The 26,319-nt window shown below is 39.8% G+C and overlaps 1 protein-coding gene across 13 annotated transcripts; it reads left to right on the plus strand.

Moving 5' to 3' along the window:
* Positions 1 to 1,427: 1,427 nt before the first annotated feature.
* Positions 1,428 to 25,752, plus strand: LOC5519032 (contactin-6). Of its 13 annotated transcripts, none has more exons than XM_048726984.1 (21): positions 4,470 to 4,621; positions 4,848 to 4,933; positions 15,292 to 15,371; positions 15,995 to 16,276; positions 16,948 to 17,250; positions 17,572 to 17,677; positions 17,805 to 17,986; positions 18,275 to 18,541; positions 18,617 to 18,901; positions 19,055 to 19,354; positions 19,531 to 19,836; positions 19,956 to 20,026; positions 20,163 to 20,388; positions 20,575 to 20,696; positions 20,902 to 21,088; positions 22,696 to 22,776; positions 23,805 to 23,925; positions 24,463 to 24,620; positions 24,810 to 24,913; positions 24,988 to 25,171; positions 25,494 to 25,752. In XM_048726984.1, the coding sequence occupies exons 3-21, from the start codon at positions 15,314 to 15,316 to the stop codon at positions 25,601 to 25,603; spliced, it is 3,453 nt and encodes a 1,150-aa protein (XP_048582941.1). In that variant the 5' UTR covers positions 4,470 to 4,621; positions 4,848 to 4,933; positions 15,292 to 15,313; the 3' UTR covers positions 25,604 to 25,752. The 13 variants fall into 13 exon arrangements, with proteins under 13 accessions (XP_048582973.1, XP_048582983.1, XP_048582924.1 ...); XM_048726986.1 differs by lacking the exon at positions 4,848 to 4,933 and adding an exon at positions 7,579 to 7,663 and having other exon boundaries at positions 4,497 to 4,621; XM_048727016.1 differs by lacking the exons at positions 4,470 to 4,621; positions 4,848 to 4,933 and adding an exon at positions 1,428 to 1,556.
* The last annotated feature ends 567 nt before the right edge of the window (positions 25,753 to 26,319 follow it).

Below are 26,319 nucleotides of genomic sequence, written 5' to 3' on the forward strand. Positions count from 1 at the left end.
TTCAGAAAAGTAGACGGGGATGATCGTCCTATCTATCTATCTAATTGCTATCGCTTGGTGGTGTTTAAGGATTTCCTTCTGATTCTCCAATAGTGTAAAATTCCACCAACTGCTATTCCTTAGGGGATGTTTAACGTTTTATTTCGATTCTGCTATCTCTTAGATTTCTGTTGACCACACCAATAGTGATAAAAAGTGATATCCCTAATTGATTTTGCCGACGATCATACCCCCGTCTGTTTTTATCGGAGCCCCTCCCCTGGGGTTTAGGGTAACTGCTGTGGGTTGCTGACGTCGGTGTTAAAGCACTAGTAATTGCCCTGACATTTAATGAAACAAAATAACAAAACGTATTTGAGGTTAACGTCATGAAATAGGGTCTAACAAACAATTACTGCTTAGCGTAAAGTCTACGTACACAACGGGTTTGCACGGGTTCAAAAGATTTTATGGTTAGTGATACGTAGGTGGTAGGATGCCTTCGAAAATGCCATTTGACACGTTCTAATAACACAATAATTACTTCAAAAGTCGCAATGTTTTCTCTCCTTCCGGTGATTGTGATACGAGGCGCGTCTTTCCTTATCTCTCGTCCTACTAGCAAGCGGACCGCCCTTGTTACTGAATACCACAAAGGAACGTCCATTAGGCTTACCGCAACATATCCGACCTTGGGTTAGCTTACAATATGTGTTATATCTATACTTCTACTCCAGTAAGTTTAATCGTACTTTTCGACTAGAAGCTACCCCACAAGCATCCCACTTGTTCTTGTAAAAGAGTCCGATGTGTGTGATAATATGCAAGCGTTATAGCACAATATTATTCTTGTGCGATTTCTGTTTATTATATCCAGTTATTAAAACAGGGTGGCCTAAATATGGCACACGAAAAGATAAGGAATAGGTCAGTTATCTTAGGGCCTTAGCTATGTCTATATATGTCTATGGCCCATATTTCCCTAAATGTAAGGAAAGTCTCCCTCGAGCTCTTGCGTCACACAAAACGTGTATAACTTAGCCATAAAGATGTTTTTCTGAATTACAATCTGACAATAATAGTGTACATTTGATGACACTTATAGGTCAGGTAAAGAGAGTCGTTCTTACTCAGGCGTACCTCGGGTAAATAGTACATGGTCATTGAAAAGGTCGATGATTCTGAACCGATGATAACCGGCGTATTCAGCAGAAATCCCAGGTAAGGAACTAGGAATGTCCCCAGGTTGTGTTAACAGGTGACCTTTTCTCTGGAGACAATGATGCGATGTTGACAAAACACAAAAATGAACGTGATCCGCCTTTACATCGCCACTAAGATAAGATAAAAGGTTGCCGCGACCCTATAGCCCCATCAGCTGGTACCGTAGCCAAAGCCATAACTCTACTGCATCTAGAATCGTTACGTGACAGCTTTGGGCAAACATACCCGACTAGGCGTAAGCACTCTGCCATAGATAGTTAGTGCTTCACAGGAAGCTACATGTCGACCGGCGTATCTGTGTGACGCCCGGACACCATTAGACGTTGGGATTGCAATAGAGAGCTTGTCAAAAGGTAAATGTGAACTTCTACTTTTAGGGCTATGCGACCTTTCAGGGGAGCCATGGTTGTAGTTACAACCTGAGTTTCGGAATTTTTTTCCTTTGTGCCTCTAGAGATGTGATAGGGGTTAACGGAAGCGAGCAATAAAGCGAGCAATAAATATTGAAAGGTTCAGTTAACACACTAACGAGTTCAGGATATGCGAAAACAATTCTCAACCGACCACCATAAATGTCCTTTTGGTCCTTTTTTTTTATCAAACGCTGTTTCATTCATGTGATTTCCGTACTAGCCAAGACACACAAAATTATATTACTACACACCTTCACTGTGGCTTGCGTGAATGATATCATATGTGTTCTAATTCTAGCTGACTGTAGCTGGGGCAAAAACTCACTTTAGACGTTTTTTTGCATTAATTTATCGAGTATCGTTTTACCGATATTTTTCTACATATTTCATGGTTGGCGGGACCAGAAATCGATATCGTTATACCGATACTTATCGACCGATACTTTATCGCTATATTCCGAGTATCGTAGTATCGAGGTTCCACTGTAATATTAGCCTCCAGAGGAGGCTTTAAATTAGTTGCAGTTATTTACTATGATTTTTGTCCTCGATTAAACACAGGTACACCAGTATTGCAAGATAGTACACCGTCAAACTTCTGTTTTGTTTTGAAGTCAGAGTATTTATTTCAACAAGTTTTACAACAACCTCAGTTCGCCATACAAACTCTGGAATAGACCTTCTACAACTCGCCGTGAGCCTGGGCTACCTGTGTATGAAAAACTGTGGATGAAACTGGATTTCTTTCTATCTACTTTGACCCAAATGATTGCAAGAGAATACGTTAACTCCTGCGCAGTCGTTCTTGGTGTCTCTTCAAAGGGAAGGAGACTTACTTGATGCATTGAGAGATAAAAGGATCAGGCGGGTTCATTGTATCGCGAGCATCGTAAGGGGGAGAGGGGAGAGAAGTCATAAATTCCGTTAAGAAAACCCCCCAGATCATGTATTACACGTGAATTTGACAACCAAAAGGCATGTTCTAAGTTCTAAGGCAATTTTATTGACAACATTTCACACAAAAAAACGCTTTACTCGTCCCCTCTCAGAACAGCCGAATTCCGAGCTACGAACAAGCAACCATTGCCTGGGCTACCTGTGTTAGTCCTAGCCCCGTCAATTCTTAGTCCTGTACTTGGACTCTCCTTAGAGCATCTTCGGTCTACCTGTGGTATGTGGTGTGGTGAAAGTGGGCTCAGGCCTATATCCCTTATAAGTCGATTTCATAAGCAGCATATGGACAGACATATCTTAGTTACCAGTTTCCGAGGTCAATTGTCGCATATTTTTGTTACCGTAACCTTGTCCGTGTCCGTTCCTATCCGTGGTTTTCAGTTATCTTTGTAATATGTATAAAGTAAGGACAATAAGCAAGACCCGGTTAACAGCACAATGATCTATTTGTAGATCAAACCTTTTAAAAGTAAAGTATTTTTGCTTGCTCCTGCTGATTCCTGATGCTACGGAATTTCAGGTAAAGATGGATGATATCAAGTCATCAAAGAACTTGCACTAGAAACTTGCACTACTAATCTCCAGGCCAATCATATTGTTTATTCTAGGTTTAGGGAAAAGACTTTACAGATTTTGTTTTTAGAACAGATTATAAAGTAAAGATAGCGTGATCCCTGCCTTAATTAGCACAAAACGCAGCCATTAGGTAAATGTAAAACATTCCAGCGCAAAACTGCACACTTTATGTTCATAAATTGGGACATTCCTGTAAGGTCAAGTTCTCAATTCTTATTTCTATACAATTTTGTCCCAAAATATCGATTTCAGCGTCAACGCGTCAGACCTGAAGCCTCAATGCCAATCGAGGTTAATGGAGTGCCCGGGGAATTGATGCTTAAAAATGATGTTGTTTGTTATCCTGTTGCCTTAATCAAGAAACCAATATGTCGTCAATCCACAAAACGCTGATCAACTGTGCCGTTATCTTGCTTGCGGTTCGTGGCGTCAAAACCACGCAACTTTCTATCGCTTGCTATATCAGTCCTTATGAAAACTACACTTGAAGCGCGGGAACTAGCTCTGAAATCTGTATTACACTAGGTTATGTTTAAAAAAATGGAGCAGCAGGCGGCAATGGGATCAACTACATCAACATATAAACAAGCCGAGGGAGCGCGCTGGCATGTTTTGGTGTGGGATAGATTTTGATCTTATCCAAACTGTGTTTCTCTACCAAAACACGCCACAAAGGGCGTGCGACAGACCGCACAGAGTCAAAGTATGGATTTTTGCTAATAGCATTTTAATAGTCGCACTGAATCCCATGATGGAGTCAACCGCAGACAAGATAATGCAAGTAAGTTTTTTTTCTCTCATAGAACTGCAGTTTACCTATGTTCCATCGGCCGAAAAACTATTGTAATTGTTGCTAGTTATTAGATTTTTTCACGGAACTGTTTAAAGCCACACCAATAGCTTGTAGTTACAAAGTATACTAATATTAATCAGCAAACAAAATCTTGTGCTCTGTTTGCTCTCTCTCTCTCTTAACCCATGTTTCCTGTGCGAAGGCATCTATTACTTGTCTGAATTCCACTTGGCCGATTGTAAGCTGAACCTGAAGAGAGGCTGCCAAGAACTCAGCTACCATAGGGGGTATTTTGGGTGTTTGGTGCGGGGCATGACCCAGCTATAGTTAAGTTCGATACTTACAGGCCATTTACGACGAGTTGAATATCACTTTTTGGTTTGGCCTCCTAAAATGCGCAAATTACATTCCAATAACTTCGAATGGTGTTTTGCCAAAACATCCATTATTTTAATTGGCCCTGTATGCGTCTTAGACTAATTAGCAAGCGAGCTCCGATCAGGCTGTCAATCATCTGATCGTTCTTGGTGCCGATGTACTTTTGGATGTTGTACAGTTCGTCAACACTTGAGGGAGTCGATAGTTATGGGGATATCAGCGAGTTCGCCTAAATGATTGTGGACTGTTAGTCGTGCGCGCTGTCAACTGGCGCTATGACACTGACCCCAGTGCCTTCAGTAAGGTAAGAGGGTTAGCAGTCTGTGAGTTATGTGTAAGGAATGTCCCAGCCCGCAACATCAACGCGAATTCATCCCTCGCGATCGTCGGCATTACATCGCCCTTTACCAGAACAGGAAAAGAATCCCTTAAGCAGAACGCTCAAATCTAACCATGTGATGTCTGCGAGTGACTGGCTTCTAGAGAAGGAGCTCTGACTAGAATTAAATGTGGTATTTGTTTCGGGCTAGCCCTTGAGCTCACGAAGGAAACTAGACCCGCGATATTCGAACCGCGCTTACAACAAGGCTCCGGCTACAGCATGAAGACGTACAAGGTCAGAAAATCCTTCGTTTTGCTATAAAGTCAAAAAGTAAACATTTTGGGATATCGTTGCTAGTGATGTTTTTTACAAACACGAATTAGTTTGTTAAATTCCATCTTACGTTTTGCTAAACAGCTTGACAATTTTCCATGACATTTTAAACAGATGCTAGGTTGTTGTTTTTACATTCAGAAAGTATCAGTCATATAAATGCAGTGCGAGTCAATAGGGTATGTTAGTGATGAAAGTAGAGCTAGGTGGGTTAGTGAAGCGCGACTGATCTTACGGTGCTGTGGTAATACAAACTACTGTCAACTGTGACATTATCAAGGGATTTTGAGAGAGTTGTGAGAAGACCGTGTTTGCAGCTCATGTGCACGTGCTAATAAAACACCGTCAAACAACCCTTCGAAGAAATCATAGTCTGAGAGTGAACGCTTTACGGAGACCCACGATTCTACGTTCTAATGCAGATTCAAATCTTTTGTTATCACTTCCTTACAAATTATGCAGCGCTTACACAGCTTAATCCCTTGAAGTGGCGTAGGCCTGCATTTTTGTGTGGCTTGCGTAAGTTTGCGCGAAAGCATCATCAGTACGGGAATCTGCTCGAGTGAGACAAATCTGTCGCAGCAGTGATAAAGTTCTGTGTCCGTTAGAAAGTCGACACAATATCGTGTTGATGTCATGCTTTGTCCCGCAACAATTAGCGCAGTGTCATAACTGGCAGCTTAAGCTAAAAATCCGAAACATCTAGCATTATGCTTTAGTGTCCGCATTTATCGGCTGCTAGGTGAGAATTGAAAGGGTCTCTTCTCTGAATACTTTTATTGCTGTGTATTTCTTACCTGGAGGTGTTAAATTCGTTCCGTGAAATAAACATAACAGCATGGGATATTGATTTGATCTCTAAATATTTGTATAATTCTTAAACCGTGTAAAATATATTTATAGATTTCCAAAGATATGCGAAAGTTAAAGTTACTGGTTCTTTTATTCGGTGCGCCGCAAGGCCATGTTCCGTCGGGAGTGTCCTATTCGTAGCGTGCCTTATGCCATTCTTTTATAGACCTCGAGCGATGACAGCGATGTAAATTTTTGAAAACGGTCAGCGCTTACACCAAACATCCCAGCAGGCGGTGGGCCAAGACAACCACACCTTTGTTCTGTGCTAGTTACAGCTGTTACGAGACAGATGTTGTCAAACAAAACTGAGAGCTTGTTTTTCTGTTGATTCCACTCGGGCTAATAATCGAGTTAAGTGATAACGGATGCTTGACATCACGCTAACTATATCAGTATATCGCTCTCGATGGAACATTGTACAACTAGGTATTTGATTTAAGATGCTACCGGCCTTTTATGTTTAATACATTGATATCAGAGAGTGGTGAAAAGATAATCTTTACTCCTTTTTAATGTGTTAATAGATTTGAATGTCTCCATGAAATTTATCGTCTTTATTGCACGCGTACAAACGGAGAAGTTTAGGTCTCTAGCTTGTTGTTTAGGTCTCTTGATGATCGATAATAGAGAAATAACTCGAAACTCTCGATATCTCAAAGTTCCATTCCAGAACCCCTTGAAGCACTCGAAACTCTCGATATCTCGAAAAGAGTGCATCCCATCGATAGCTTGAGGTTTCGGCAACATAAAGCTATGTTTTGTGTACCTTCAATGACTTGAATCCTAATTAACTCGAAGTTATTTCTGCATCCCTTCAATAACCGGAATCCCCGACTACTCGAAAATAAATACAAATCGACAACATTGAAATATAAGGAGGGTCCTTCGTTTTTTCATTCTTAACCCATTTATAGCATGCACTATCTATGTACTCCTATTTCAATAAACGTTAGTGTAAATGGCGTATGGCGAATGGCAAATGGAAGTTATAAGACCAATCACTGCTTATGGGTATAATTATTTGTAAGAATAAAGATGATAAGTAATATAATCACAGAAATTATCCACATTTTCCAGTACAATTTGACAAGTTCCATGTTTTTTTTTTTTTATGGATCTGCCATTTGACAATTGCCCATTTGCCGTTTGCACTGTCAATGTTATTTTATTTGAAATAGGTGTATCTTTTCTATTTGCACGTTGTTCTGGAGGCTTTCAAAAAAATTTCCTGATTTTTTTAAATGAACACTTTGTTTATTGATTCCAAGGACAATGACAAACCATAATAACAACAAAAAATTCATCGATTTCCTCTAGTGACAAACACTATAACAAAATATGATATTCCAGTTTCACCAAGCGCCTAGCCTTGCTTAACCCTTGACTCAATCTTTACTATCTCGCGAGGCCTTACATCGTCTAAGTCGCGGTTACAACCGATTTGTCACAACAGTTTATAGCCATGGCTCGGTTTTCCAGTGACACGCTTGTATATTAGTTTCGGCTGCTGGCAGGTGTAGATCCCCCAGGGCGACTTGTAAATCGAGCTAGTCAATTAAACAATCTAAAGCTGGGCTTCTAGGAACAAGCAAATAATAAGCATTTGGAGAAATTGAATTCCACCAAGTTAATGAGGCTCACTGGTAGTCTTTGTATTTCTTTTTTGTACAATACCAATACAGGAGTCAGTCATAAAGCATCCAATTATCCTGTGTTTTTATAAATGATGGTATGGCTGATATGGGTTGCAGGGAGTGAGTCGTAATACAGTCCGAACATCGTGTCAGCTTTGCAAGTCTCATTGGAAGGGCTCGGCGCAAGATGCTATATTTAAAGGTAAAAACATTTTTTGTTGCGAAAACAAAAATGATCCTTTTAACACAATTATTGCATGTTATGCGATGTTTCCTATTTTACATTTTTTTTAAATATTTTGTTATCTACAGTGAAATCTAAAATGCTACTTCGCTTTAAATTGTCGATTCTTTAATCACAGGTCGAAAAGCGCACGCCATATAGACGCCAGCAAAATCGATCAACTCTTTAATTACTAAGACTATATAATTCACAGAGTAATGCTTATCCCAAAACGCTGGCAAGATTGCGCCAACTTAAACCGATCTCCTCCCAGCATCGCGCACACAATACTCCAATAGTCTCGGACGGCGCACTCGAAAGGGGTAATACATATTGTGATCGCGATTATGGTGATATCAAAGCAAATGAAAACGATATTTCACGATCTTGTCGAAATGGTAGGGCTCAAAAGGTATGCCTGGCAAAGCAAAATATTTACAAAAAAATGTAAGGATATTTTCTCTAGTCGGAATGGTATAAAAAGGTATAAAGCATAATAGTAACACAAAATGTAACCAAAGCAAATTGAGCTGTTATGGATATTTATCTCTCAATCATGTTATGTCCTTCGTATGGTCGTAGAATCGGTTAGGATGTGTTTTAAAATTCTGCTGAATTATGATCGTGGCTTATTATGTTATCAGTAGCGTAGTTTGCGTTCATGGAGTACTTTTCCTAAACAAGGTGGCATCGAAGGGGTTCTCTATTTCGCCAAAGACCCACAATGTACCACTCTTAATACAACAGGTATCAATTGCTTTTGTGTTTCGTAGCTTTTCGCAAGTTCCCGCTAATGCCAAGAGGGTTTTGTTCGCCTTGCATGGCACTCTGGTGATGTTTTGGGTTAACTTTTAGGCTATTAACACCTTCCATAGTAAAGCTTGACTTTGTAAAGACCAGGGATAAACATACGTACATACACCATTCAATTCGCGATACGACATAATTAGCCTAACACGTGGTTTTGTTTTAGTTCAATAAAGACGCTCTTACACATGAATAAATTAGTATTTTGTTCAAAAAATAAACTTAGTAACTTTAGCCTTTTTTACCCAGTGTGACCCTGTACACACCTTAAGCCATCTAAAACTCAATGTATACAGTCAATAAGAGTACTCTCAATATCACCCTCAATATCAAAGTTGGTAAAATATAGGATTAGCTTCAAGAGATTGTTTACATAGTTTCTATCGTTCTTTACAAAACTTCTCTATTAATGAAAAACAAACCCTGTTTCATTTTTGAACTAATCAAAAGAAGGTCAATTCCAGTAAGGAAGATTAGATTTCCAGATAAAAAGCTTCTATCTGCGAAGAAGGATGAGTTTTATCTACTTTATCCCTTTAAAGTCTTTTAAAGACTATTCAGTTTTGTTTTAAAGGAAATTAAGACAAATTGAAAGGAACCATCTGTCAGGGTTTAAGTAGTCTAGCGCCGTGCCACGCGCACCTCGACAGCTGTATTAGAAAGTCGCGCGCTGCTTTACAATTACTTAAACACGCTAAATTACAACACAATGGAATTTAACTACGCGTAAATACGAACACAAACACTGTTTATAAGGATGAACACAAAGTGACGGTAGTCTAGTTTGAGGTACCAGCGGTAAAGTGCGAGTGCTATTTTACAGGAGCGTCACGAACGGTGAGTCATCCCCACATTCTAGTGGCATTTTTACTATGTTATTTATTTCACATGCTGAACTAACAAAACCACGGAACCGCTACATTACTACAACCATGATGGATTATTATTATATTTTCAAGCTTTGATTTTGGATTTCGTAGTCAACCTATAACTTATCATGTAAAATTCTTATCCTCGCTACGTTATATTCATGATACTATCTGAACAAACCTGATGATCATCAAAGAATGAAAACTATTTCATATCGCATGAAAAGTAAAGTTTTTATTCCGAAAATGCTCCAAAATGTTACATGATTATCGTAAAGGATTCCTCAGACGTGACACATTACCACCCACTTGAGAAGCAAAAAGGTCTTAAGATTAAGAGTTTTGGTTTATTGGGAATATCTAACATTTATCTACATGTACAGTAACACGTGATATATATATATATATGTATAGTACTATGTATTATTAACTTGTAAGTGCTCACACGGGTTTGCTAGATTAGAGATTCGGCTTTTGCATTATGGGCAGTAGTATAGTAGAATAAAGACGGGTCGTTTGCACATAATGTGTACCTATCTTTTTCAACGAAAATGATATAAAAAGGAATGGCTATCGGTTGACTTTTCGACTCATGCCAAGTTTCTTATCTTGTGTTGTGAACGTTCCATTGCACAAAGTATGCAGAGAGTCTATGAAGAATTTTCACTTTTAGATGACGGGGAACAACAACTGCGATATTAATAGTCAATATTTTTTGGCGGAGTCTAAGTGTTTTGCCACAAATAGTGCGTAGTGTGAAAAACTAATGCACGATCAAGCAGAAACACCAAAATGTGACTTCCGACTGTGTCCCTAATCGATAAAAATTAACATCTAACTCTATGGTTGGCCCTGATAGAATTGTAAGTTAATTCTATTTGTTAAAATTTACGACGGTTTTCGTATCGCACTCAAGGTAAGGTGTATGTGCAGAATGTGTATGTTCTATGCGCTTTCATATGATTCTGATCCTTTTTATACATTATGTAACTTCTAAAGTCTTGAAAAGAAAAACATTGTACAATCTGTTATCTTCTGACATATCATAATTTGGCATATATTTGAAGCCTACGCAACGCTGCGTTGGCTTTGATTGACTCAGAAAATGACAAGGGATCTCTGGTCTCTCTCTTAAAGTATACAGTACTCCGTTATTTTATCAACAAAAACAGCTTTATATAGATTAGTGGACCAAACGAAACTGCTACAATCCCCATCGAAATGCAAATAGCTTTTCTTAGAAGGAAAAAAAACGCCGGACACCTACGAGAATCTCGTGCGAGGACTTGTGTGTGTGTTACAGTAATCCTTTTCTACCTCATTCTATGAGGCTTTATAGTGAACACGTTTTTTTTATCCCTTTCCAATGCAATTTATTGGTTTCCACGGTACAAACCACAAAGATAACATTTGCCCAAAGTATTAAAATATTTAAAATGTAGTCAGCTAAAATATGAAATCTTTTAAAATCGGAATATTTTGTCTTTCGATAGAATTTAGACTTCAATTCGGATTCTGGGAGTAAGATTTCATTTCATTTGGTTAGCTCTATACTAGACTCATTTTAAATTAACTTTTACAGTAAGTTTATCCAGACGTCTTAGATCCGCCCCTGGTCGACAGCAGTTTTTCTTTTCTCCCAAGCATTGTCAGTTTTCATGTGAGTGTTAACAAATAAGTCGAAACGTAGGCGTATTACAAGCTTGACTAGAATTATCCAAGTCAACGAGTCGCTTACCCGTTTGTTATATTATGCCCACTATAAAATTCCCATTTATCGTATTGTCTATCATTTTCTACTTAAAATTATCGACCTCAGCTATTGGTCACGAAAGTGGAAAGCATCATATCATTCAGTGATCATAACGTCTGGGATTGCAATAAATCTTGAAAATCGTACATTAGTTATATTGAGGCCCTGTCACGTGTACGTTTTTTCTCTTGCGACCTGTCTCGCAAAAAAAAACTGTTGCAGGTCGCACGCGCATGTTTTGCGTGTGATACCCCTTTTGTAACATGTTATGCATTGCTCAAAGTCGCACGAAAGGTTTCTGCAACAAATGCTACAAGAAAAAATTCACGTGTGACATAGCGGGTACGACTTGCAATTATATTTTTTTTTGCGAGACAAGTTGCAACTTAAAGGGTACGTGTGCTTTAGGGATAAATACGAAGAAGGTTACCAAAGATATAAAATCGTGCTAAAAACCTTCACGTGAGCTCTTCCCTGATACCCTTCACACGTAAATAGCTAGTCTCGTACTGCACTCAGATGCAGAGAGCGCAAGCGAAGAAATATACGCCACCTAAAGTACTTTATCGTTTTATTTTTATTGCGGATAAACTGATTGAAAACACGATACCGTATAATCAAAAAAGGGTATTGAATGTCATGAGGCGCATTACTAGACTGCCAAGAAGTCGATCCCGTCCCGTAAACCTTTAGGGAGTTCTATTTCTGGATGGCCAGAAAGAGTGCGGTTAGCCTCAATATTAAAACTGAAAATCGAAATTCTTAAAATTTTATGAATAACTCGAACGTTACGCTATACGAAGAGCGCTTCAGCAGAGCTTAGAGAGGTTATCGCCAGCTTGGAATCAGTGACAAGAGTTTAGGTTATGGTTTCGTGTTATGGTGGTGGCTCTGTTACTCCGAACGACAAACAAACCAAGTACCATACTGCGAAAACACCGTCGATAGAGGTAACTTATTAGAAGTACAATGGGTGTGGGTATAATGAACAGCTAAGTTTCTTAACCCTTGGCTAAAGGAGGTTTAGGCTAGCAATCCTTAAAGGAGTTGGGATTTACACTTAAAACTTTTACTGTGTCATCGTCAAAAGAGGCTTAGGAAACAGACTCGTGTTCTGATACAGGAACTTTTAAATGGAAATATTTTGGCGATAAATAGTATTCTCTTTTGCGTATCGGTTATCATTCTAGCCGAATTGAAAGCTCTAGAAAACAGAGATCTTTGTGTAGCGACAGGTTTTTCAGTTTTCCTCGGTAGATCGCTATAACATGTTCTACTGTTTATTTATAACTGTGGGTACGTTTGTTGTTAAGTGCGCATTTTCCGTTAAGCTGATTCCACTCCTGGTTCACACCTAACGATCTCCGTGACAAATCAAAAGACTTGTTACTGGATCTCTATCAACTTGTGGCTTTCCGCCAGGCGGTGAATTGTTCTTCGCTTGTTCACATCTCAGAATCTGCATCTGCGCCGTCGATAGCCTAACTGGCGGCCAATAGCATACCTTGGGGGGCTTGAGCGATGTCTTACATCCCCCCTGTTACAGCATCTCAATTTCGCGATAACCTTTAAGTAAAGTTACTTATACTAGGGAACAGGGATATGTTAATGCAAGGTTTAATACTTTCAACCGCAGTTTCACAGGTTTGGATTGGAGTACAAGTTTTAATAGCTCTGATCTGACAAGACGTTTGTCTAATGAGGACATTAGCAAAGATATCCTTACACACTTCCTCAAAAACACGAAAACAGTCGAGGGGAGCTTTGGAGTAAAAAACTGTCCATTAAATAATAAAACGCGTTTTCACTCCTTTGTCCTCCATACAGTTATCAACGGTATACATATTGATAACTGTATGGAGGACAAAAGAGTGAAAACGCGTTTTAGGGGAATCTCATTCGTCTCTCCTAAGTTTAATGGACTATATTATTTAATGAACAGTTTTTTACTCCAAAGCCATATATATATATGTGCGCAGTCGGAATTTTCGTAATCAGTAATTGGCAACAAAATTTGTGGCTTGGGTTTGTTGTGAGGCTTAATCTTAAAACTAACAAAGATTTGCGGCTTCTACGGCGGGTCTAACGTTCTAGCCTCGAGCCGATTCTCTACTAAATCCAGACAAAGGAACTAGACCGAAATAATAGCCATTGGAATTGTTCGGCAGGGATTGTATCGTTCGTCAATTACCCGCCTCCGTCGGTAGCCAATTGGCGAATGTGTCGCGTAATAGTTTTTTTCGCGGCTTGCCAATTCGCGGGAACTGAATCATTTGTATTGTTTTGATAAAGGACAACACACGGAACCTTAATAATTTATGAGTCGACATCCCGATGGACTCAACAGGAATTTACGATTTCGATGACTCAACGTGAAAAGGTTGTAAAGCCCAGCTGAAAACCACTCGAGATCACTTCTTTAGAGAGGTTTGAGCATGGGGATGAGGTTTGTTGGCTGGGTCTTCGTCATTGTTACATTTTCATCGCGATTTGGAGGTATTGGTGAGTTGGAGATACCTTATCGAGATATATCTTTATCGTCCATATTTATAAAAGAATGAAAACAAATTACTCGCTTTACACTGTGCAACATTCTCCGAGGCTCACTGACATAGATAAATCGTGTACATCTTATCCGATTCTGACACAAAGTCACATTCGTAAAGCATGAAATGAGTGTAAAATATCACAGCCTGATCTCACCCCAAAATGATCTCAAAGCAGACTTTATCTTTGTCTATATGCCATCAACATATGACATCAACATAGAACAATCGCAATTGAATCATCAGTTTTGAGGTATTCGAACCTTTCAACGCAATATGATGAAGAAAAAACACACTATATTACCGCACTTCCCTGATTATAGTAGTCTGTAAGTCACGGACTTAATCAAATTGAGTTAAAGGCTGCGACCCTTACGCTTTGTTTTACGTCCAGGACCATGTCCCACCCAATACAAAGTGGGGATTTGATCAGTTTATCGTATTTCGTGAACTTTATAATGGCAATTCTAGACATATTTCTTCCCTTTCTCCCTGAATTCCGTTACTGTTGTTAAATTGTTTATTTCCTTGCTGGGCAGCCCCGTTCTCATCTTGCTACATCTGACGTAACTATGGCAACACAGCATTTGGAAATATTACTTTTGATTTATACAAATCAACTCTTACAATTTTTCAATCTAAAATGTGTTTGTCTTATTACACTTTTTTCACATCATCCTTGTTTGGAAATATGAAATGAAACACTCAAACTTCAATTGTATTATGTCATGTAAATGTGAAATCTTGTCAATAACAAGGTCTACTTGTATGCCAAGTTTCTCACGATCATAATTTAAAAAGAACTGTGCTGTACGAGCCCCATTAGTCTGTGCTCCACAAGTCAAAACTCGAGTTAGATTTATTATTGACACGGTAGCCAGTACGTGTATTCAAGATATCGCGAATTGCTGTTAAATACATGAGACTGTTATAACCACACCAAAATCTGAATAAAATAAATAAAGATCTCCCTTGCGCCCTCGGAGGACAAGATAACATTGAGTAAGATGTGTTAGGCTATCGATTAGTACACGCATACATTGACAACTGCGACGAGCTGCCCCGCTGTTTACTGTTGTTTCGATATAGAAAGAAACACACTAATATTTTATTGAGGTGATAAGAAACGCGAATCGCAAAAAACACTGTTTTTGCTTATGATTTTTGCAATTGATTAGCAATCTTAACCAACGCGGTCAGATTTTTCATGATCGTGTCTACAATACAAGCAAAGGTGCTGGAAAAAAAACTATGTTTTCCAGACGCAGCAAACGCTGGATTATGCAAACCGCAAAGAAGGGTATTAATTAGGGAATCCCAAACCCCGCTTCCGTAAAAAGGTTTTTGAATTTTCATTTTGCTCGAGATAAGAGCTAATCGTTAGGCTTCTAATGAGAAATTTCATTGGTTGTGTATGAGAATTAGCCAAAGCAATGCACTTAGATATATTAAGTTAAAAATACTTAGCTGTAGGTATTTGCACGGAGGGGATATTTCTTTGACAATTAATCAAAAAACAGCGCTGAGGACACGAAAGCACACCTTACAAATACAGGTTGTGTTTCTGCCACCTGATGTGTTATTGTGGGCTTGGCATTGTTCTTGACACAATCTTCTTCTTCTTCTTTACAGAAATAATTCTGAGAAACTTGGAATGTTGAAGATACAACTGTTGTTGTATCTGCTCATTTTGGGCAGCTTAGAAGCTCTGGGTAAGTTCAAATTGCTTTGTTATTATCTAAAAACTTCAAGCACCTTTTTTTTTCTACTGTTTTCATGCTGTGTTACCAGAGGAGGCCATTATTATTTTGGAGAGCTTTTAGTCTTAGAGTATCAAGGGTTTTTCCTGTCTTTCACTGTTTTTAATAATGATAAGTTTATCCTTAATTTTAAATTATTTTTCAAGGGGGATACAAGCATTATGTAAAAAAAATTAACTAAACCCCTCAGTTTGACATCAAAAGTGGGTAAAAGAAAGTGTATTTGTATCAATCTGTACAGAAAGTAAAAAAAAATACACCAGTTACTTTATTATGTGTCTTCTTCCAGAATAACAGGGATGATAGATCAAGTAATAAAAAACAACCATGCTATTCTACCCATATATTTGTGCACACAGAAGATATTAAGTGCCATTAAAATGCACCCCCACCCCCCCCCCCCCCCCCAAAAAAAAAAAAATAAATATCCTCTCTCTATTATAAAGAGGATAAAACCTGCTGGCCAAAAAACTAGTTTTTTTTTATATTTTCTTTTTAATTTGTATGTGCTGTATATATTTATAACTGTATAATTTTAATATTCTTCATTTGTTTATTTTCAATTAATATTACAGGCTCCACTTCAAAGCCACAGATTATCGTTGGACCCAAGGACACTTTAGTTCATGGGACGAGCTTCACCTTGATGTGCATTGCAACCAAGGACTCCACAGTCACATGGTACCATGATGGAAACAGGATTGACTTTCAGTGGCAGACAAACATGCAGCAATCAAAAGATGGCTCCCTTCATGTAACAAATGCCATCAGTTCACGTGACAAGGGGCCGTACCGATGTGTGGTTTCTAATTCTAGAGGGACTATCATTAGCAGAAGAGCAAATGTCAAATTCCCTTGTAAGTTGGTTGCAAACATTTTGGTAATCAATTATACTTACGGATATCTTGATCACTTAAATTAGATATTCCTTTGCCATTAGTTAATTACAAATACCTTGATAATTAAGTATCACTCAGCTAATTAAAAATACCTTGGCCATTGAATGGATATGCTTTTTACACTCTCTATTATCATATGAACCACAAATAAAACTACAAAACTAATGATGTCATTTTGCACTAAGGACATGAGTTAACAAAAATTACTAGATATCATCAACTATATCTATCAGCTGTATCTATTTTATCACCTCCATCAGCTGTTATGTCCTGTGATTAAATACAACAGCTGCGACATTTTACACCAATCGTCGTGATATTGTGATCATATAGTAAAAAGCGCGTATCTCGCTGAAACTGTTGTAATACCGCCATCTTGATTTACTTAAGTACTACCTATATTTGAATTCGTTTCTTATATCATTATAATGTTTAAATGTGTATCTATCAATAATTAGGCCTCCCTGACATGGAGATTTTTCATGCTGTCTCTTTAGGTAATTTTTATATTTCTTGATCAAAACTTCACCAAATCATCTTTATCTCATCTATTATCATCACCACGTGTACGGGTTTCCTGTGCGCTCTTTCCACAGGGATACCTTTAACGCCTGTTTTCTCCCTTGCAGACCTCATGCCTTTCGCGGTTACAAATTTTGTGATAGGAAAAGAGGAAAGCCACAGCGCTGTGCTTCACTGTCAGGCTCCGGATTCTTATCCTGATAGGCAAATTCAGTGGTCAAAGCAAGACCCAAACTTTCCCGGGCGACGACGACCTCTGCCCCAGTCCTCCAAGTACACGATCAGCTCTGAAGGCGATTTGCATTTTGCATACCTAGAGCAATCAGATTCTGGAGATTACGTATGCACTGTCACAAACAACAACATCAACAAGCAGCAAGTACGGACCGTCGTGCTTAACGTCATGCCTGGTGAGGGATGGCGTGTTGTATTATACGCCTTGGTTATTGTTTTACACATGCCATACAATCTACCCCTTGTATACCTTGGTTAAATACTCATGGTATCTACTTCCTTTTATATTGGTTCAATACTCATGCTATCGTATCTCCTTCTTTGTATACCTTGGTTCAATACTCATACCATAGCTTGTTTCAATACTTATTCCATTATATCGTTTTGTATTTTTAGCTCAGCGCGTGTTTGCCCTTAATGCTCGTGCTTAATCATCTAATTCTTTATATAGTTAACTACATCTAACTATTCTTGCTTACTATAATTACTCCTTACAGTGCGCCCGCTCATCCCTCAGCCGCCAAAAATCTCCACCGAGTTTTCCGTGACCAAGATTGCCCTAAAGGGGGAACGCTTTGTCTTGGAATGCATCGTGTACGGAATGTAAGTACATGCAGTGATATCCCTTCCTGTTGTTCCTCTGTTTCGCGCTATGCAAGGATTTTGAGAAAAGAGGACGGATGCGAAAGAAAAACGATTTTCATTGATCGGTTCATTCCATTGTTTTCAGGCCTGTGCCCAAGATAACGCTCCGCAAGAAAGGCGTTCACATGATTCTAGGTCAAGTGACCGGTAACGCGCGCCGTCACTATATCCCAAAGTTTACCGCCAATCACGCGGGCAAGTACAAATGCAAGGCTACGGACACGAGTGGCAGAACAGACACCAGTACCACCATCGTCCGAATGGAAGGTGAGAAGAATTAGGAGAGTGTTTGTGCACGTATTTCAAAGAAAACTGCTGGTAGCTTTGTGGGTAATGTAAGCCATAAGATTACCGCTATAGGTTGTTGCTGGCACCCTGTTCAAGTGATGCCATTTGCCTATCCATGTCATATAATATACGAAGAATCCCTCCTTTCTAACAGTGGAAAAAAAATTTCCTTGATTTCAAAAGGCACCTAATATTACGTAAAACATTAATTGCGTTAAGTTGCTCGATCGTATAGCTAAGCTTAATAGCAGTGTTTCCCTAATGTAGCCAAGCCAGAGTGGATCACGAGACCTCAAGACACGATAACTGGCGTGAATAGTAACACCACGCTGAGGTGCCATGCCTCGGGCGCTCCGCGCGTATTCTATCAGTGGTACTACAATGGGCAACCGCTGGTCACATCACAAAGGCATATTCTACATCAAGGGGACCTTATTCTCAAGGAGCTGAGGTACAGTGACGGTGGGATGTACCAGTGCGTGGTTACCAACACACATGGACAGTTGATTGCATCCGCTGAACTCACGGTAGCCGGTAAGTGACAATCTTTCACATTTGACAAATACTTTAGTGATAAATGCTGATAATATCCACTCTCTTTATGCATAGAGACGCCAGCAGGATTTGGCCAGGGAAGTCGCGCGCCAGAAGCCAGCAAGAATGCGCTTGTAGACTCTACTGTTACGCTTCATTGTCGACCCTCGGGAAACCCCAAACCAATTGTTCGCTGGCGCAAAGGCTCTGTTTACTTGTCAAGCGGCCCTAGATACCAGTTCCTTACATCCGGGGACCTCATGATCAGTAATGTGACGTCACTGGATAGCGGCCGCTACACGTGTGAGGTGTCTAACAGGCTAGGCTCCGCCTCCAGGACAGGGAGGCTAAATGTGCAAGGTAAGGCTTGCATGTAAGTGCCCATTCAATCCTACCTGTAAGGATTGATTCCTGTTGAAGAAGACGATGCCAAAACGTCGGAAAATTGACATTCAGTGATCATCAACATTCGTACATGGTTATAGTTGAAATCACTATGTTTCTATTCATTAGACAAGATTGCGGTGACCCACCCACCGGATAACAAGATTGCTACTGTTGGCGGCACCGTCCGCTTCACCTGCGGTGTGACCACGTCCGGAGTGACGGAAGTAGTTTTTCAGTGGAGGCGGTTTGCGTTCCTGCTTCAACCAAGTTCGCGAATAAGTATGGGCAAAATCGGCGAACAAACTGGCTTTCTAGAAATTCGCGGAGTAGAGTTCTCGGACCAGGGTCTTTACGCGTGCAAGGCGACAGGATCCATCCAAAAGGCTGACGCCTCTTCTGAGGCCTTTGCTCTTCTAAATGTACAAGGTAGGTAAAGATCTTACAAGAGAACGGATTAACTTAATCTTCTCATTAAAAAAAAATACGTCTAGCGCCCGTGTAGCATAAACCGTGACCTCAGCATCAACCTGGTCTCTTAGTAGATCAGATAAACACAAAGTCAGTGTCGATTACCTTTGCTTGACGAGTTTCATTGTTTTCAGGAGCGCCCGAGAAGCCTCATGGCGTCACCATCCTCCCCAACACCCAGTTCTCACACCTAGTGAATCTCACGTGGAAACTTGGCCGCGACAACGGCAGCCCAATCACTCACGTGATTATCCAGCAACACGTGGGGTCGGCATCGGACAAGTGGACCGTGGCCAAGGTCATCCGGGACCCGAAGACGAGGATAGCTGAAGTGACCCTCTCGCCATGGGCGGAGTACAAGTTCAGAGTAATTGCTGGAAATGCAATAGGAAACAGCACGCCCAGTCAGGTGTCAATGTCAGTCAGCACAAGGCCTGAAGGTTAGTGCGCATGCGTGATACAAGTTATGTGAACATATCTATGGTCATCTGACCTTGTCAGTCAGCCCCTAAGGCTCTTGAAAAGGTTGAAATCTTGATCAGAATCTTTATATTTTTAGCTCCATCAAAGTTTCCAAGTGGGATCAAGAGTAAAGGCAAAGGCCCCAATACCATGCAGATCACATGGAAGGTGAGACTTATTCTGAACAGAATTTATAAAACCAGCAGAACAATATTCGGCTAGTTATTATTACAATGTGCAAATTCAAAGTTGGTTAATTAGTGACTTGAAGTTAGTCGGTAACTTTGCCTTGTTCTACTCGCAGCCTCTTTCCCGCTTGGAGGAGAACGCGCCCGGCATTTACTACATCGTATATTACAAGCGCGCAGACGTGAAAGACGCCATGAAACGTAACGAAGTTCACAACAAGACGCGGTTCACCATCGTAGGCACGGATTACTACGTAAAGTACGCCTTCCAAGTTCAGGCTGCCAACGACCGCGGTTTTGGTCCCAAAAGCGGAATTATGTTCGGCTTCTCAGGCGAGAGATGTTAGTATCTATTTATTCATTTCTGAATTTATTGATAACCATGATCAATTTTTTTTTCTTGAGAGAATCCTTTTTGCTAGCCCCAACCCTCACCCCTGGTTTAACTACCAGGTGTATAGGAGGAAAATAGACTGTATAATGATTTTTAACACCCCAGTTAACATTTAAAACCCGTCTTGTTCACAGATCCTGTGGGCAGACCGACCAACTTAAAAATAGAGATCACTTCGCCAACGTCTGCTCTTGCCACGTGGACATCTATCGTAGACTCACGAGAAGTGGCTGGAGGAAAGCTACTGGGATATAAGGTACCATTTTTATGCAAAGCTATGCACGGAAAATAAGACGAGTCTTCGGGTTATTCCACCACTTGCCAAGGCTGTGTCTGCTGCGGAGTTGCCTAGTTGTCTTCTGAGTTGTTGTCTTGTATGACTGGCGCAGATGACTTGGTATCCAAGCGAGAGCTATGTTCGGCTTGAGCAAGTGTGTGTTCTAACTCTCCACTCTATACAGGTGTACTTCTGGACAGACGTGACAGATATCCGCCCGGGGAAGTCGCCATTCAAGTCCAGCATTCGAGCCTCCACCGTGCTCGACCTCGACGCGTTCACTTCCTATCGTTTCCAGGTCGTCGCGTTCAACGGCAGAGGAGATGGCCCGGGTTCTAACATTGTTGGTCCGATCCGAACTCCGATGGCAAGTAAGTAAATGCCAACGAAAGAGTGTAGGTGAATTCATTAGTTTCAATGTTTTTCTTTTTTTTACTCTTTGTAATGTAACCCACAAACTGACCTTACAGACTAAGTACACTGAATGACTGCACAATAACCAATAACTCTAATACTACAGTACTGATGATTAACCGCCTACTCACTCACTAATAATATAACTTTAAAACATGTAAACGGCACAACGACTTCAAAGAGAATATAAACCAAGAGAGCATAAGATAAGAGAGGGACACTTTGTTATTACCCGCGCGCCATGTCGCGTCCGAATCCGGCTATTTTTAGTAACCACCACCCCACTACTGCGCGTGAGCATTTTTACTCACCCTACCCCCGCGCCTCGGCATTTACATCTTGTTGTTTGCCGCTGTTTTGTGACTTGAAACCGAAAAAAAAACCACCCTATTTGCACAAATGCCATCGAAAATTTTATTCTAGCATCAAGGATACAGGCACTTGCGGTTTATTAAGGGGATGTAGTACTTCGAGGATTGCAAGATTTCCAAAACGAGACTTCATTCAAAATCAAAAGCGGAAAACCTCGTGCTTCAATCACCGATTTTGCTCTAACTTGCTGCTTCTTCCTGGTTTCTCAACATTCATTATCTTCCTAATGGTCAAACGAAATCTGTAAGTTAGACATTAGATATAATATTGATTTTTGTGAGTATTCCTGTGAATTGAGAAGGAATCCAAGAAAAATACATTTAATAAAAGTTATCCTTGTAGCGAGGGAATGCATTTTTGTGATGATCAAAGCCAGCAAGCTGAAGTATCTGAGCTTTTGTAAAAGTGAGGAAATAAAGAGGGAGATATTACTGTATTTCTAGGATGTTGTTATTATTATATGTTATATTATTATGTTGTTATTATACAAGCTGGTGTCGGCATTTGAATCAAACGCAGTATCACAGCCATTTTATCTCTCGTCGGTTTTTTCTTTCTAATTTGACTTCGCCGCTCAGACAAACAAAACAGTCAAACTATTCAGGGATTTAGCTTTCTGTGAGTATATTTGCCAATCTTGTTAACTTAAGTTAGACCTGTTTTCTTCTTCCGAGTTATTTTACATGATCTCTTTTCATTTCTATCGAAATGGCAAAACAACATCACGCAACCCGCGGGGGAGTAGGACAAAACAAAAGGAGCAAATCCTCACGCGCAGTGGTGGGGTGATGGTTACTAAAAATAGCCGGATTCGGAATCGGCATGGCGCGCGGGTAATACCAAAGTGTCCCTCTCTTATCTTATGCTCTCTTGTATAAACTTCATTTACTCCATGATTTTAAAGTTATTTCCTTAAAAAACGCCATTAAAGTATCTGATGACGATTATATCAAATTAGGAAAAAAACCCGACCTGCTAAAGATCGGGTTTATTATAAAGAACTAATACTTCTCTGAGTGGTCAAATAGCATCTAAAAGCATACTGTTAAAAAGTTATGTATCTAATTAAAATGATTGATAAGTCCAGTATGTACTCGTGCAGAAGTCGCTTGAACATGACGAACCACTTTCACAACAAACAAACATTCACAGGGTTACCGTGCTAAACTCGGTGGCATTTTCATGTTCCCAGGCTTAGAGGAAGAAAATAAATCAGCTAAAAGACAATCTCCTGATCCAACCCCAAGAATTCTCACTCCAGATATTTACAGAAGTAAGTTGTGCAGAGAAAAAAAAAACGGCCTTTGCATGGGATTGCCCACTTTCGTACAAACGTTGGATTTTGGCGTATAAATGACCATCTATTGTTAGCCGAGTTTAGACGTTTGATAAGATCTATGGTAAGGGATACAGTTAATAAGTAATATAACGCTTAGATGTTAATCATTTCTAATGCGTGAGAATGGTTATGGTGAGAAAGTAGGTATGATAATAAATAAACCATTTTCAACCTTAATATTTACCAAGTGAACAAAATCCAACTTCATCTAGGAAAGTGGGCAATAAAAAATATGAATAAAAGTCTGGTTAAAAAGGATATATCTGCATGATTTACTGATAAGTATGGAAAAAGTAAATCTTTATGTGCTTATCGACGGATAACTGAATAATTTACTAATTACTATTAACACAACATTACTATTAACCTTATGACGTCATCTACAGCGTGTTGCATGGCCTTTGAAAAAGTCAGAAATAATAATATACTCTGCTAAGATTTATCAATGCTAAGGCATGGCTGCAAATATGGTTTGCCTTGAGAAATCTAAACTAAGGCATGCCTGAAAATATAGTATACCTTTTGGTAGAGGATCTAAACTGAGGAAAGCCTGATAATAAAGTATACCTTTTGATAGAGATCTAAACTGAGGCATGCCTTTAAATATAAAATGCCTTTTGCTAGAGATCTAAACTGAGGCATCCCTTTAAATATAAAATGCCTTTTGCTAGAGATCTAAACTGAGGCATGCCTGAAAATATAGAACACCTTTTGCTAGAGATCTAAACTGAGGCATGCCTGAAAATATAGAACACCTTTTGCTAGAGATCTAAACTGAGGCATGCCTAAAAATATAGAACGTCTTTTGCTAAGTTTGATAACGCTAAGAACTGGCTATTGCAATGCGATTAAGAAGATTGTCACATGATCACCCTTCCTTGTCACGTGACTGTCAACTTGCATCATGGGATAGCCCTTATTTGTGTTGAGAACTTGATAGTAACTGTCATGTGTCTACGCAGTACCCGACCCCCCTGCGGCAATTGTGGTTGGGATGCAGAATACCTCTTACGTGGTATTGAGCTGGCATCCCCCCATCAAACCCAACGGTCCTATCCTGTCGTACAGCGTCTCAGTAAAAAGGTGAGTACTTCATATATGGTGTTGAGCTGGTATCCTCAAAGCTAAATGCACAATTTGGATGTAGTCCATAACACATAAAGCTAAATGCACAGTTTGGAAGTTTTCGACAAAGCTATATGCACAACTTGGATGTATTCCATAAAGCTATATGCACAATTTGGAAGTTTTTCACAAATCTATATGCACATTTTGGATGTATTCCATAAAGTGCACGACTGCTCGCATCCTTGGTTTGGCTTTCCATTTTATTGATTGTAACTAATTTTCAATGATTAAAATAATATATTTCGTTTATCGTTTCCAGCAAAGCGAACAAGTTCTTTCATATCTTTTATTTATTTTTATTCATTATGGATGTTATTGTTGTCATTGTTTGTTGCTATTCAATTCAGGTTTTTTGTTTATCAAGCTGTTCTCAGAACTTTTTGTTTATCGAGTTGTTGTCGGTCTTGTTTGTTGTTTATTAAATTGTTGTCGGTCTTGTTTGTTGTTTATCATGTTGTTGTACTGACTGATGCTGTTCATTTCCTGATCCAGGCTGAGTGACGGCAAAACTGTAAGTGGCGAGACAAACGGTACGACCGAACTCCGAGTCCACAACCTCAACCTCCGGTCCAGATACCAGTTTGCGATCATGGCCAGAAACCATATCGGCGCGAGTCCTCCAGTGGTCGGAGAGTTCGATATGGAACTTTGTAAGTGATGACGCATTTCATAACACTCACTCATAACGCGATAACAAGATCACATGGCATGATCACTTGATAACATAAGGCACAATGTCTAAAATCTAAAGAGATTCTAGATTTTTTTTCCCTCAGTCCGGTCGTATTGTTGTGGCTAAACTTTGTTTCTTTTCTAACGGACATCGTTTCTCTTTCCAGTTCCTCGAAAACCTCCCACGTTTGTGCGAGTCAATTACGATGAGTTTCAGCGCGAGGCTAAGGTCACGTGGATACGCGTGGCGTCGCGCGTGGATGGATACAAGGTAATCATAGCAACAAGAATTGAAAAAAACATTATAGAGAATATGAGGTTTGACGTTTGTATGCTGGCACACAGGTGTATTACTGGGGCGAGGACAACATAGTCGAATCAGTGGATGTCGACATGGACCGGAACAAGCGCACAATAACGAGGCTGGAAAACGGTCACGTGTACCATTTCCAAGTTGCTGCCTTCCGATTGGTTGATGGACAGCACTTTGTGATTGGCCCGCGTTCAGACCCAGTAAAAGCAGGAAGAGGTGGGTTGTTTAAGGAGAAGGATGAAACGTTTAATAAAGAAAACAATATAAAACAGTAATCAAGAGGGAATGAAGAGAGTTTATTAGGAGAAAGTAAAAAAGCGCCAGCTCCCCTTACGACTTTGTCAAACCTTTATTAACGTCTTCTACCCCTACCAGTATCAGCCTTCGACTTGGCCCTTTCGACCTACAACCAGCCCCTCCACCTTCTAAAGAAAGTTGTGATCAATCCATACCCAATTTCTTCACTTCTAAAGAGTGTTTTGTTCGACATATACCTAGCTCCTCCACCTTTAAAGTAAAGTGTGTATGTTGCTTACAGCTCCCGTACAAGCCAAGGTGGAGTCTACGAGCGACTGCATACATCTGTCGGGGACTGGAACAAGTCTCGCGCTCGCCACGTGGGGCATGCTATACCTACTGTATAGCTGATGATGTCACAAAAAGGTCAAGCAAGGTCTTGCTGTCATACCATATGACGTCATACCCGCGCTCGTCACATGGAACACCTTATTCTCACTCTAGCTGATGACGTCACGCTGTTGATGAGCGAGATCTTGGCATGTTTTGTTTGCCGCACTGACGGCTTGCGTTTTGTTGATTTTGACTAACGCCTGGGACAATCAAAACTAGATGAAGGCAATGACTTCACAGAGATCAATACGACGTCGCCAAGGACGTCGTTGATAGTTTATATATTCACGAACACTGGGATTACTGTGTCGTGGATTCCCGCCGATGAACAGTTCACGCTAGTCACGTGAGAATTTTTACATATACGGAGATTTATTGCTCATGTACAGACGATGTACATAGTCCCATAATCCCTTGCGATCCACGCATGCCATTATGCGATTGCTTGGTAGTTGATTTATTTAGTTATTTATTATGACGTGATTTATTGATGATATTTCATTGATATATGACTGAGCGCATACCACAAAGGAATACTAGCGTTATCTCTGAAAACAAGAATATTTCCAATTATCGCATTTTCCTTTTAAAGTTTGCGCTAGACTTAAACCACAGAGATAAATAATATCGAACGGAAATATTGTAATTGTCGTGATGACCTTTTTTAGAGAAAAATTCAAAACATAAAAAGTTTATATTGAAAGTGATATTCAATCCGTACACCATAAGAATGG

Source organism: Nematostella vectensis, chromosome 1, assembly GCF_932526225.1.
Source record: "Nematostella vectensis chromosome 1, jaNemVect1.1, whole genome shotgun sequence".
In the NCBI taxonomy this organism is placed as follows: domain Eukaryota; kingdom Metazoa; phylum Cnidaria; class Anthozoa; order Actiniaria; family Edwardsiidae; genus Nematostella; species Nematostella vectensis.

Excerpts from the sequence above, each read along its gene's own strand:
- LOC5519032 (XM_048726967.1), top strand. The coding sequence starts at position 4,593 with ATGACACTGACCCCAGTGCCTTCAGTAAG. Across the intron at positions 16,277-16,947 it reads AGCAAATGTCAAATTCCCTT|ACCTCATGCCTTTCGCGGTT; the intron begins GTAAGTTGGTTG and ends TCTCCCTTGCAG. Across the intron at positions 17,987-18,274 it reads CACCATCGTCCGAATGGAAG|CCAAGCCAGAGTGGATCACG; the intron begins GTGAGAAGAATT and ends TCCCTAATGTAG.